Consider the following 14,714-nt stretch of genomic DNA (forward strand, 5'->3'; position numbering starts at 1 on the left):
GAGGCTATCCAAACAAAGGCACTGAAGGTGTAATTTGCTTCACAGTCTGTTGATTCTGTTTTCTTTCTAATTGCTAATTGTGTCACAACCTTCAGGAATAATGGTGTATGTCTTTAATGTATAATATTTATCATTTGAAAGCACCTTACTCCTCAGCTGACAACATGAAACATTTGTCATTCCAGGAGGAAGTCTTAGCTAATATCTTCATTGTAGTCATCAAATTACAATCTCTTAATTACAATGTTGTCTGTCCCTTTGTCAGTATGCAGTATCATTTTTTAAAAAATAATAATTTCTTGTATAATTAAATAAGTTGTATATTTCCCCTGTATTGCTCAGCTGGAAAGATAAAGGCCATGAAAGTAATATCATCTGACTTTCTGCCATTGGACACATTTTCCTTAGTTTATCTGAGGGGCATGATGGAATGTGACACATGGATTTGCCCATTGTATACTGAAGCAAAGTTCACATCCCTCATTATATCACTAATTTCAGCAGGTTATTTCAAATAAATTTTGAGGTTTTATCTATATCTGTGCTTAGTATTTTGATCTCCCATAAATTTTTTAACATTTTGAACATTTTAATTTTTTTTTTTAATAATCAGTATGCAGAGTTTCAGTGTACAGTATATGAGCATCATTGCCTTGCCCCTTCTTAAGCTGTGTTTTAACCGAACGCGAAGCATTTTTGCGGGTTTGATCGCTTGCCCTGAAAATGAACAAGCGAATTTCACGCCACGTCACAGCAAGCATTTTTGATTGCCAACACTGCTAACAAGTTGCTGAAGGGATTTCTGGAAAGGGGTGTGGTTTCTAGCCTTACTTGAAGGTGATTGGCTTTCGCCAGGCGAAATTTTCTCTGGAATTGAACATTTTTTAACTGAAGCGAACCTTTGTGAACACTCATTTTGCCGTTTCGCATCGCCCGCAGTTTCGCTGTGATTAACTCCGCCCACTCGCCTCCTGCCATTGACTTTTCATGTATTTGCCTTGCTGGTAAATTTCGCGTCGCGTTCTGTTAAAATGCAGCTTTACAGCTTTGCTTCTCCTCATTGTAACAAGTTTTTCCAGGCACATCAATAAATGAGCTTGTGTGAAATCACTGTCTGTGCAGTGGTGGAATTTAGGTGTAAAGGGATCAGCTGACACACTGAAAAGAAAAATACCAGGAGTGGAGTAAAAGAGATGGCCAATAACACAGCAGTGGCAGGACCAGATGCACCGGGACCAATCTGTGCCATTTATGCATTTATACAAGTATGAGTATGAGCATGCATGAGAGAGTATATGTTGAACAGCCAAAGAGTGAACTTCCCACTGATCAACTAACTGGGAACTCACATCAACTAACTGGGACTCATATGTGAGAATGCTGTTCATGGACTTCAGCTCAGCATTCAACACAATCATCCCCATGCAGTTAATTCAGGAACTGGATCACCTGGGCCTTAGCACTTCACTATGCAACTGGTTACTGGACTTCCTCACTGGAAGACCACAGGCAGTTCGGGTCGGCAACCACACATCCAGCAACATCATACTGAACACTGGAGCCCCTCAGGGATGTGTGCTTAGCCCCCTTCTCTTTACGCTGCTGACCCATGACTGCACACCAAAGTACAGCTCCAACATCTTCATCAAGTTTGCGGATGACACTATGGTGGGTCTCATCACCAACAAAGATGAGGCTAACTACAGGACAGAGGTGAGCCAACTTGCCAAGTGGTGCAGCGACAACAATCTCTCCCTGAATGTGAAGAAAACAAAGGAGATGGTCATCGACTTCAGGAGAGAGCACACCCAGCATCATCCTCTGACCATCAATGGTGCAGCTGTGGAGAGGGTGAGCAGCACCAAGTTTCTGGGTGTGCACATAACAGAAGACCTCTCCTGGTCAAACAACACCACATCACTGGCCAAGAAAGCTCAGCAACGCCTCTACTTCCTCCGCAAACTGAGGAGAGCCAGAGCCCCAGTTCCCATCATGTGCTCCTTCTACCATGGCACCATTGAGAGCATCCTTACCAGCTGCATCACTGTGTGGTTTGGGAGCTGCACCACCGCCAACAGGAGAACCCTGCAGAGCACAGTGGATGCAGCAGAAAAGATCTCTGGTGCCTCACTCCCCTCCCTCCTGGACATCTACAACACATGCCTAGCCCGTAAAGCACAGAGCATTGCTGCTGACCCCACTCATCCTTCGCACATGCTCTTCAGTCCCCTCCCATCGGGGAGGAGATTCAGAAGCCTCCAGGCCCGTACCTCAAGGTTGAGAGACAGCTTCATCCACCAGGCTGTTAGGAAGTTGAACTCTCTTTCCTCCCTCAGCCATCTGCTCCAACACAGAACTGAACTTTGAACCCCCCCCATACTGAAGCCTGGACTATTCTCCACCCATTCCTACTACCAACATTAATCACACGCAAACTCACACAGATCTGCACAGTCACTTTACTTATATAACAGTCTATATCATATCCTGTGGAATTTATATTTATATTTATATTTTTATATTTTTATATTTTTATATTTTTATATTTATATTTTTATATTTTTATATTTCTAAACCTACCATGTGCCTTGATACCCTTGCTGTAAATATTTGTAGCTTGTTCTGTCTCTAATGTCACACATTTTATTTATGTCTGTGTTATTGAGCCATTTGTGTTTATTGTATATCTGTGAGAATTCTTGTTCTTGTCTCTCAGTGTCACTGTGTTATGTCGAACTGTTGTATTGTCACCGTGGGCCTGAGAGAAACGCAATTTCAATCCTCCGTATGTCCTGTGCATATTGGAGAATTGACAATAAAGTTGACTTTGACTTGACTTTGACTTTGACATTCAGAGTTGAGTGGCTGCACAAAACCTTGATTCAAGCAAGGGACACCCAGAGCACCAATGATGACTGACTTCCTTGTTACAAACTCAACAGACTAGGGGTTTTGTCACCCAAATGGACAGACTTCAAAAGGGAACACACCAGTAACAAAGGGTTGGCACCTGTCAATCCATGGTTTTCACAGTGGAGGGCTGCTCCAGACCCTGGAAGAGGTTCTCAATGGCTCTTTCATGTGGAGTTAAAGGGGAATGGCAAAGGGGAGGGCTCAGTCACGTTTCAAGCGGGAGCCTATCATATTTTGTTAGCAGTGGCACAGGAAGAGGTTTTGGGGCAGGATTGAGCTTGTTTTCATACTGCCCTGATGGGTTCCATCAGAACTGCATCAACATGAGCCAACAGAACAAGGCCTCTGGACTCAGGCTAGCTGCTCTTGTTCATCCCAATGTTGTTATTGCTGTGCAAGATACAAAACATGGACAGTCTGTAACTGGCAATATACAACTGTTTTCTGTCTGTTTACAGTTAAGTTACATAGGTTACAGTTTTCACGTTATCCATTGAGCAGACTCTCTCTCCACCTTTAAGTCTAGGCTAAAAGCTTTCATTTATGTCAAATCTTTTAGTTGAGGGACATGGCATGGTGCTAGCATGGATCGTAGAATCTCTCGTGGACTAAGTGGTCATTGCTGTCACTACATAATGGCCTGGTGACGGCTGTGGTATGGTGTTGACTGCCTTAGGGTCGCCCTCATGATCGTGCTGGCTCCTAGCCTCTTGTCCCCTAGGCATGCTGCCATAGTGCCTATTTGGCGGGATTTTTCCTTATTACACACATGCATCTCTTTTCCCCTTGTGCATGTCTGTTACATGGACCTTGGTCAGCTAAGCAGAAAGATCCAGGGCAAACATACCATGATACCATCTACCATCCCCATTTTGTTTTACCGGCTCCTTTGTTTGCCTCCTCCCAAACACACCCAAACCACTGACTCTACAAATCAACAAGGATACAGGTGGAATGTCCTAACATGCAGGGTGCCCAACTGAATGATTGAGCATTTCTAGTCTTGGACAATTTTTTGTCAATTGCACCTCTTTACAGTTAAAGAAATGTTTGTGGTTTGGGAGGGAACAGGGCCTACCTGTGCTTCGAAGGGCACCTGCAGGACGGACTCCATCAGCTGAAGAACCCGAGGGCTGAGGGCTGATGGGACTTGTAGGTTTGGGAGAGAGCAGACAAATGGGGCTGACCAACATGGGAGGTGACTGCGGGGGAGTTTCCGGTGATTGCTGGTTAACCTTTTATAATTGAACTGTATTGGATTGTAAAGAGCAGAAATAACCATGAAGCATTTTGGATGAGGTAGGGTGGCATTAGTATACCAGTATTTATTGGATTATGGCCGTTGAGTTAATTGATTTATTTTGTTCTGCTTAGTTTAGTCCAAGCTGACTGATTGCCTTTATAAGAGCAACTTTCAGTCAGTAGGGGACAGGCTGGCAAAGAGTGTAGTGGGATTGAGAGCCGCAGCACAATTGATGTGTTCTCTTTTTGCCTGCTTAGGCAATTATTGTTTGCATTTTGTTTGTTTGTGTTTTTCTTTTCTTTTTTTTTCTTCATTGTTAATTTATTATTATTTGTTGTTATTTTCACTGGTCACGGCTTGGGGGAAATAAAACACCATCCCCTCATCGACCCTTTTGATCTCAGTTTTTTTTTCCCATCGTCTCTTGGTCATTCCACGACACCCCCCTCTGCTCCCCCTTGCCTCCCCACCGTTTTCATTTTGTTTCCTGTCCCTGCTCCGGGCTCCTGCCTGGAGCTGTAGCACAAGCGCCAAATCCCGATTTCCAGTTCAGCAACCTCGCTGCCCTGCATATCAAGCCAACTGTGTGCCAAGAAACAGGCATTCCAGGATTACATGTTATAATTACTCTATTGTGTAATTACTATTGTCTATATAGTTCAATTGTATGCAACTTTAGTAGTCTCCGTAATTCTATCTGCCCAGTGCCGGCCAGAAGCAGATGGGCTCCCTTTCTGAGCTGGGTTCTGCTCAAGGTTTCTTCCTGCTAATTAGGGAGTTTTTCCTTGCCACTGTTGCCTTAGGCTTGCTCTCAGGGGGTCTCAGGCCTGGCAACAATGTAAAGCTGCTTTGTGAAAACTTGTGTTGTGAAAAGCATTATACAGATAAAGTTGAATTGAATTGAATCAAATTGAATTAACAGAGCTGGATATTTTATATGGGTTTAGTACCTTGCCCAAGGCTACAATGGCAGTGCCCCCAATGGGGGATGAAACCAGAAACCTTTAGGTTACAAGCCCTGATCCTTACCGCTATGCTGCACTGAAATTAAATGAAAGTAATTACTGTTTGCAGCAGGGATAATACTAGAACACATGAATTCTGAGCTCTCGAAATCAAATGACCAGATCTGACCATTAATTCATATCTTTAATTTAGGAGATGTCCCCGCATCTTTTCTTGAACTGCATTTTCAGTAAAATTGAGTTGAACTATCAAGACTCCTCTGTGTGCTTTCTTAAGTGCTGGCACTTTTGACAGGGCAGCTTCCAGACCTTCTGGTTTTCATTGGTGAAGTATTCTCTTCTGTGATTTGAAGACTGAGATAGCCATTTTAAAAAAACACCGATGTTTATGCTGTTAACCATTTCCCTGCAGATTTGAATGGGATGGAATCGGCCAAGTAATGCCCACCTTTGGCCACAATTCTTGAACCAGAACCAGGGATCCAGATTTGTGGCCAAAACTGTCCCTGTATATGTTGAAGTTCATTAACTACTTCTATATAAAGAAGGTCTCTAGGCCCTGTATATGTGAATCAACACCACAGCATAATAGCCTCCCTCATATTTTCACAGTGTGCATAGGTCTTTTTCAACATAAATTGCACCTTTTCATTCCAAAGCCAAAAAGCTCAACTTTTCAACTGATGTGCTTCAAATCGACATTCAGATGTAGTATTCCAAAATCAATGTCTGTCTTTCTGGGATTAACCATGTGTAACGGAGCTGCTAGCCCATTACGGAATGCCTCTATAATTCGGACAATAAAAAATAACGTACACGACTGTTCATAACTTACCCGTTTTATTGTACAAAAACAGCTTGCGGAATTCCGGCATAAGTTTGTTAGTATGCAACCGAACGTACTTCATGTTTACAAAACAAAGTTTTAAATTACTGTCAGGCTACACTGTTGCTGTTAGGGTGGCCAACTAACAGGCTCCACATAGCAAAATTGGTCTGGCCCAGTTCTGGCCCACAACATGCACTTACACTTGGCCGACATACCGAAAAGACTGACGGCCCTTTTGTGGCCCAGATCTGGTCACTGTGCTGGTGATGTGTGAGACACCGGTCAAGGTAGAAAAACATTTGAAAAGCAAGACAACAATTCTTTATGGTTCACACTATGAGAACATATGTGTGGACAGATCTGGGCCACATGTGGCATGCCATCACATAAACGATGCCATCATTGCCAGACCTGGCCCACATCCGGGTAACATACCACTTGCCATGCCAGCAGTAGGCCAGCAGTACCGGCTTGATGCCGGATCCAGACCAGACCCATCTGCTATATGGGGGGCAGTGAAGCTACGGACTGATAAAAACTTAGCGGAACAGTTTTAACTTTGTTTTAAATGTTTTATGGTACTGTGTTCGTGTGCTAACTAGCAAACTTCTTACCACGCTTCTGTTTGTGTCTCAGTCAGCAGCCACTCTTTCCGGGGCAAAGGGTGATTTGTTGCACTGGGACTGTATTTATAATATAATGTACATCGGATGGTATATTCCAGTTAACATCAGTTTTCATGTATGTTTATTTTCTGAACAAGGGTAAATTGGAAAATGTGTAAAATGTAGTATAATTGAAATGCTACTTATAATGTAAATTATTTCTGTTATTTATTGAAATATTAATAGTTTGGGATTAAAAAGAATTAACATTGTTTTGGATCATCCCAGCCAGCTAGGGGGGTATTTAAGGGAGTCTTTGCCCTCATTTTGGGTTGTTGGTTGGTTGGGAGTGAAGACTGTTCAGAGTCAAGTGCGTACAGTGAGTGGGTATTACTGGAAAACCCCTGTAAATAGTTTTGTTTACCTGTTTGTTATTTGATTTTTTTTGTTTTTGTTGCATCTTCATTGCTTGAGTTTTTTTTTTTGATACTTTTGCCACCTGCACTGTAGCCTTCACCTTCACCTGCACACCTTGCCACTTCATTTGTTGTTTGGCTCCATTTTTGGATTTTTTTTTTCCTGGCTGCTGTGGTTGTCCTGTCACACCTTGATAATGAATGCCAATAAATAATTCTGTTTGCTTCCACATTTATGTACCAAGGGAGTAGGAAGTCTCTTGGTTTCATCTAATCAGTTTCAGAAGCTTCCATTTAAATTAAAAAACAATGTTAGTGCAGATTTTTTGTTGGATTTTATTGAAAAGATTACTTAAGCGTGATTAAATGTGTCTTCAGATTTTCTCGAATAAAATTTACCATTTATGGACAGTATCAATTCGCCATTTGCAATGCTTGGAAGATTTGATCCAGTTTGTGTTTCTGGGAATGGGGTGTGTGGGTATTTTTTTTGATGAAGTAGCTTTTTAAAACATTTCTGTATAGAGTGAAAATTCAAAATATGATGGAAAATCTGGAGCAAAAGAAGAAAAAGTGGAACACAAAACTGAACTCCCACTGAACATAGATTGCTTTTGTACAAGATTAAGACAACATAACTCTTCGACAGTATCATTTTTATTTGAACTAGCACAGTATAATATGTACATACATTACTGTATGTACCAATGTATATAAAACACACACACACACCCCCCTAGAATTTTTGGAAATTCTCAAAAGTTTTTTGCTTTCTCAAAAAGCCTAAAGTGCATATCCAAGAGGCATGTCCTGTGTTCTGGGCTCAGCAGTGACCTCCATACTTTCCAGGAGCTGTTTGCCCACAATTTCCCTCTGCTAGTCTGCTAATACAACTTAATAATCAGAATATTATAACAACAATCATTTGTGTAAAAAATTAACACGGGATCTGTGCATTAGTGTTCAAGGTAAATTGCCTTGACTTACTGACTCACGATGAAAAAAAGTCTATGCTCTACTGCACACAGGAACAAATGCTGAAAAACCACACATATTTAGCATGGTTTATGAAACAGAACAAAATAATGCATGGTGAAAAAACCTTATGCAAATCATTTATCGGCAAGTACATTTGTGGTAAGTAGAAGTTGTTTCATGTCCATCATCAAAAGGAAACACAAAAAGTGGTGGGTGCACTTATAAACAGCATTTTCCTGTTTTTGGATGAAGACATCTGCAACAGATGAAATGGTAAATTCTTCACCATCAGACTCTTATTTCTGCACAGGATACAATTAAATACATTTCAGGAAAGCAAAAAGAAAATACACTCTTCCTTTCAGTGATGAGTTTCCCTATCCACATAGGGAAATACACAGCCTTATGTTACTTTGACAATATGAATCACCCCCAATCAATTTTCCTTGAAGCAGAATTTAGCCTGTTCATTGACTTTTGCAAACAGGATTGTCTTGAAGAAAACAGCCTCCGACAGAAACAAGAAAATGCTGACTAATATTGATCCTTACAGAGAAGTAGGCATAGTATGACTTCATCCAGACCACAGTGAACAAGGCTGACTATTCTCATTGGAGACATAAGGGCTATAAGAATGAGGCATGCACTCTGGAACCAGTTAGCGACAGGACATGACATCATCACACAGGTGCCATCCTTGTCACCGTTGGCCATGTGCTCCTCGTGTACGTTGCCTTCCACCTTTCCACTCAAATCAGCACCATAAATGTGCTCATAATACACTCTAACATAGAGCACAGGGAGGAAACACTGAAAATAGCAACGCTGGTCATTACCTGCTCACATAAAGCACAATGAAGTAGAAAAGGAAACAGTGTACTAAAATGTACTGTATGAAAGTAAGATTACTAAAATAAATGTCGAGCATTTAAACAAATTGCTAAACTACACTACAGCAACTTACATTGTGGAAAAGACTGAAGTTGTCATCAAACAGAGTGGATATTGCTCCATGACAAAGTGACTGACACATCTACTTGTCTAATGGATTCAATTTACTCAATCATAATGTTAAAAGAAATTAGTTAATGTCTGTTAAAATCATTTACAATTGTTGTTCATGGGTTTTCATTCAGCAAAAGAAAATATGTGGTACCATGTCCATGGACAGAATCTTAAGCTTCCAGAAAAAGTGCACTTCTGGTAGAAACATTTACACAAGCAGAAGTCACTGTGTACCAGAGTGGTCTGGATCCATTTAACACAAAGTGCTGCAGCTTTGATTGAGATCTTCTTCCATTTTTATACAAACGGTCTGAAGGCATCACAATATGGCACAATAAAACTATAGCTTAAACATAAATTAATTCATTTATCTTAAACCATAGAGTGATGGTCCAACGTTTGCATGAAGGGTTGCACAAATCAGAAGTAGTTTCAGTACAAAATGAGATAAGAAAAACTTCAGATAGACTGCCACATACGTGAAGTCACTTGCCAGGAAGAAGCCTCCCATCTGTAGTGTTCTTAATTAAGGAGTTTTAATGCTAACACAAAGTTGTCATTTTTACCCTTCAGCCACCAGAAAGATCTCACAGGAGACCATCCAGAAAAAGAGCACCTCCAAATGGGATAAAGAAAAACATAAAATCTGTTTTGAAACATGTCTTTGGAACATTCCCTCATGGAATTTTGTTTGTTTGTCAACTGAATTTTTTGGACACAAATCAGTTTTTTGAGTATATGTTCTGAGTTATGATTTCTTGCTGACATTTGCTGAGAACGAACACATGGGATGGAGCCACAGAGAAATAGGATTTAAAAGACTGCAGAGCTTCAGGGAGTCTGACAAGAGGAAGTGGTAAAGCCACAGGCAACCAAGTATCAGGAGAAGGCCGAGTCTCTGGGATACCAGCATCAAGAGAGAGTGCAGCCTTGGGGATGCAGGGACCAAGAGAGGGTGGAAGTTGTGAGAATATGGGTCTCAGGGACCTCCAGATCAGGAGAGGGTGGTGGCCATGGCTCTCCTGATAGGAAGCCAGTGCTAGGAGTTCTGCAGGAGTCGTCTGTAGTGGGGCATAATTTCATGCTCTGGGAGGTGAAGGCTGAACTCCAGGGCCACCAGCACTGGGAACTCGAATGCTATCAGCTCCCGTCTGTTCAACCGGAACCTCTCCTCCAATTTCTGCAAGGCACATATCATGGTTCATTTATTTAGAGAAAAACAAGACAAGACAAGCACACACTCCCATGACATCCCTGGAGCCAGGAGGTAAAGGAAGTTGACCGGACAGAAAAGATCATGTCAGTGATTCTGGCCTCCACTACGACCAAGGAGAAAGGAAGTGCAAAGAATAATAATAGATAACTAGACTATTGACTTTTATATTCAGCAAACCCATGTCTGCATGTGAAAGGCTTTTTTACAGCCCTCATCATATTCCATTGCGTGAAGGATGAACCTTTCCCCAAATCTTAAATTCTAACAGACCGTGACATGTATTTATTTGATCATTTACATACAATTTCTGCTATGCAACAGTAACTCTGTAACAGTAACACAGTAATACACTGTGTTGAAGATGGTCAGTTGGAGACTCACGTCTATCAGGTGTTTGACCTCGTGCTTCTTAAGGTCGCTGCCGATCTTGGCAGCGAGCAGCACGCAGGCCCCAGCGCAGAGCTTGCGGTTCTGCTTGTTGAGCTTGCCCCGCAGCGCCAGCTTCTCGAAGTAGACGAAAGCCATGGCCACCGTGGGCTCCTCGTACCCACAGTCCTCCTGGGCCAGCTTCCGAATCTCTCTCTTCAGGCTGTGGAGTGAGGTGAGAGGGCATGAGCATGTGAGATAAACTCCTGTAATACGGGTGACTTCATCTTGTGGTTTGATAGCTGAACCAACAAACAACTTCACTTTCAACAATCTGAGGGTGTGTTCTTGTTGGCTTTGACTCCACCCTGGCACTTACACTTACCTATTTCAATGAAACACTGGCTTCACTTAACAGTTTCAGCTTCTCTAGTTTCAGAGGTATTTATTCTGAATCCACGTCTTTACAATCTCATCATAACTACTGACTGTCAAAATGACTAAAATTAGTTAATTACAGTTAAAAGTAGGAAAAAAATCAGAACTATTTCAGTTTTGATGACTGGTGTCTGGTATAGGTATGTAGATAGGGATAAACAGAGTAATACAGCTATTGAACATCTACCTAAAAGGCAACAGGCACATACCTCGTGATCTTGCTGAGGGTCAGTCGGATGTGGGGGAACTTTTCTTTGAAGGTGTCATTCATGTCTTTCTTGAGGTCAGAAGGTCTGACATACTCGATGACCGTGGTCTAAAAGAAAGATGATAATGATTATGTAGGTAGATCTTCAGTTGTGAATGGCACATGCTCTGTCTGGAAGGTTGGAGAGTCCTGGATGACCGTGGTCTAAAAGAAAGATGATATTGACTGTCGGTAGATCTTCAGTTGTGAATGCCACATGCTCATTCTGGAGGTTGGGGAGTCCTGGGCCTCAGTCTCATTTGCCTGACATCATAATTACAGGGATCCAGTTCCTTCATTTCTGAGAGGTAGTTCTTAATGTGAGATGTGGGCAGCAGGTATACCTCTTATTACATTCTAATACATTGTTTTATAACTCAGCCTGTAATGCTGCTCTCTCCTCACTCCTTTGTACTCCTTCAGAATGTTTCTGCCCTTTCGACTTAAATAATTGACTCAAGTTGTTCCCTCATATTTTTTAGTTTTATTTTCATCTGACAGACTCTGTCTTTGTTTTATAGTCTCCATGGCCTAAGACAGATGGAGGGAGATGAGCCTATTGACTGTACTGATTTCTACTGAAAGTGATTCAATGTTGATTCTTATATTTTGCAAAACAGAGACAAGATTTGCAATAAAGCGGCAACAGTGAGCCACACTAGCACGCTTTTCCTCTCAGCGGTGAAGCACTATGGCCTACTGAGAAGTTAAGTTAAATCCTTTCACCTCCATACATAAACAAATGCCTGACTTCCTGTTCAGGGAACCACAAGAGCAGAGCTGCAGGTTAGCCATTCTTCACACTCACAGAAGGGTGAGCCCAAACCAAAATAAATATAAGACTGTCCTGATGTTAAGAGCAGAGTTTTCTGTTAAAAAAAGGATGAGAAATTTTTTGGATTGTAGCAGATTTTCTGCCATTTCGGTCTCCTTGAGATTATTATTATTGTTGTTGTTTTTAAAAACATCCAGAGTGCTGATGCTGTGGGGAAATGAGAGGAAGCCCACAGGGAGGTCTGTGTGGCCATGTCAATCAACAACCTACTGCTTTTCTTGGCTGGGTGAGATGGCCATATGTCCAGCCACTGAGTCACTCCTAATGGAGCCTGGCATTGTGGCTGACCCCTACACAGGTGTGAAAAGCCACCTTTTTGCCTCACAAGCATTTGGAGGACACAATTTCGCTGTCTGTATTACAATGGGTACTCAGAACATTGTTTATTCACTGTGTGCTGGGGGAGTAAATAACTTTTGCATAAGAGTTAGATCTAAGATCATGAAGGCCTACGAATAAACAGAACTGGAGTGTATCTGTTATTAAATGGACCGTCCAGCTACTTTTCGAACTTTGGCTGTCGAAAGAAATAAACAATATTACTATTACTTTGCCGATGTCTGTTGAAGCTGCCAGTGGTGAATTGGACTTGGTCAATTGTGTAACTGTGCAACAGAGCCAAAACAAGATGAAGATTACCTCTGTCATCCAATTATCTGCATCCCTGTAAAGTCTTCTACTGGCCCTGGGTGTTCCAGGGTGTATTACATTACAGTACAACTAGACACTTCCTGCTGATATTGAGTACTCTTAACAGTTGTTTTAAGAACATAGATTGAGTGCTTTCTTAGAGCCATTTTATTCAAAGGATTATTGGGCTCCAGAAAGACACAAAGACCAATAAAATGTGAACAATACTGAAAATCCAGCTATTTAATACTCTCATCATGCCTCTCTAAAAAGAGCCCACTCTTGGTCTGCCAACTGAATACTTACTCTGGGCCACCAAAGAAGAACATCAAAATAACCACTCTTGAACTGCTTTGGTTTGAATTCTAGAAGCATAACAATACATTTTGGAGTTTTGGAGTTTTGTGGTAGGCTGGGGCTGTAGCACAGTGGGTATTACAGAGGCCTAGCTGTGAATCAGTAAAACAAGCAAAAGAGGGGGTGGGGTAGCCCTGTAGAAAACCTCAATATACAAGAAATTGCAGGAACTAATTTCCCAATTCTGAGCACAGATACAGGAGTTATATAACTGGAAGAGAATGATAAGGAATATGTTGTCAGCCACTGAGACAGATCATAAAACTGCTCGATGACAGTGTAAAAGTCTGTCAGGAAGCGTAAATATGACTATACATTATTGTCGAAAATTATTGCCAATTTGTAGAACAAATTCACTTCAAAATTAAGTGAAAATAAGTTGAAGTTAAATACCTGCAGAAGAATTTAATAGTGAAGAAAAAATCACACAACATATATAAAAAGGACAGTTCAGAGAGTATTTAAGGAAGCATTAGATAGTATTGAAATGAGAGACTGCAGTACTGGAAAATTTACAAAAACTAAGGAAAAATAGGTCAGCAGGCCCTAATGGCATACCCCCAAGAATAAAGAAAGAGGTTATTTATAATCCATTAAAAAAAACTTTATGCACATCATTTGATATATAGATTTTGGAATCCATCATAAGGGAGAGGTTACAATTATTCCTGGAAAAAGTAGTATAGTAAAGGATAGTGAGCATGGTTTTCAGGCAGGGAGATCATGCTTCACAAATTTTGGACTTCTTTGCAAAACTACTCAATGTGTTGACTCACACTGGGCTTTCATAATATATATCTGGACTTTCAAAAAGCATTCAAAAACCTACCACATGAGCACCTTACTATGAAGCTGAAATCAGTAAAAATTCAGGGAGTGTTAAATTGGATTCAAATCTGGCTTCAATATAAAGTACAAAAATGATAAAAAGGGATTTCTTCTGAACAGTAGAGTCCCACAAGGATTGATTTTTGGACCTCTGCTGTTTCTTATTTACATAAATGACCTTGATATTAGAAGGAAAACAGCTTGGAAACTACCCAGGCAATTCAAGAAGAATTAAACAGAATTCCTATATGGCTTGATGCCTGGCTAATGAAGTTTAACACCGACAAATTTGAAGTTCTACACATGGGCAATAACAATGTAAGGCAACATTATTTTACGAGTGTGTTTAACAAGCCTAGCTGGCTGAATGGTCTGCTCTCATAATTAAACTTCTTATGTTCTTTTGAATTGCTTCAAAAGCATCACCCCATACAAATAGTATTTAGTGTAATCCTGACAGCTCCAGACACTGAACTCAAGTTTGAATCCTGGGTGGGATACTGCTATAGTACCCTTCAGCAAAGTACTCTGACTGTAGGCCTACATAGAGTTTTCCGAATTTGTATCATCAAGTGGTAAGCATTACAATTCATTGCACAAAAAAAGACTTCCCACAAACCCCTGGACAATCAAATAACGGGAGGGGTCATGGCACTCACCATGTAGGAAGGGAAGATGAGCACCCTCTTGTGCTTCCCACAGGGCCAGTGAGGATCATCCAGGAGATTAGGGTCATATTCCAGGAAGTCTCCAACATCATTCCCTGCACATAGCACATACACACGTTATACTGAATGATTTCACAATGGTGCCATTTGGAGATAAAGTGAAAGATGGCACAAT

General features: G+C 41.1%; 1 protein-coding gene across 1 annotated transcript in view; it reads right to left on the minus strand.

The window, feature by feature from the left end:
• Nucleotides 1–9,050: 9,050 nt before the first annotated feature.
• The window catches only part of LOC118795183 (CDK5 and ABL1 enzyme substrate 1-like), a 33,251-nt gene continuing 27,587 nt past the window's right edge, over nucleotides 9,051–14,714 (minus strand). The window contains exons 7-10 of the mRNA XM_036553578.1: nucleotides 14,531–14,634; nucleotides 11,184–11,290; nucleotides 10,552–10,759; nucleotides 9,051–10,134 (exon numbers count right to left, since the gene is read on the minus strand). Coding sequence (XP_036409471.1) covers nucleotides 9,994–10,134; nucleotides 10,552–10,759; nucleotides 11,184–11,290; nucleotides 14,531–14,634 — 560 coding nt within the window. The 3' untranslated portion in view covers nucleotides 9,051–9,993. The remainder of the gene's footprint in view (nucleotides 10,135–10,551; nucleotides 10,760–11,183; nucleotides 11,291–14,530; nucleotides 14,635–14,714) is intronic.

This window comes from Megalops cyprinoides, chromosome 2 (genome assembly GCF_013368585.1).
Source record: "Megalops cyprinoides isolate fMegCyp1 chromosome 2, fMegCyp1.pri, whole genome shotgun sequence".
NCBI lineage: Eukaryota > Metazoa > Chordata > Actinopteri > Elopiformes > Megalopidae > Megalops > Megalops cyprinoides.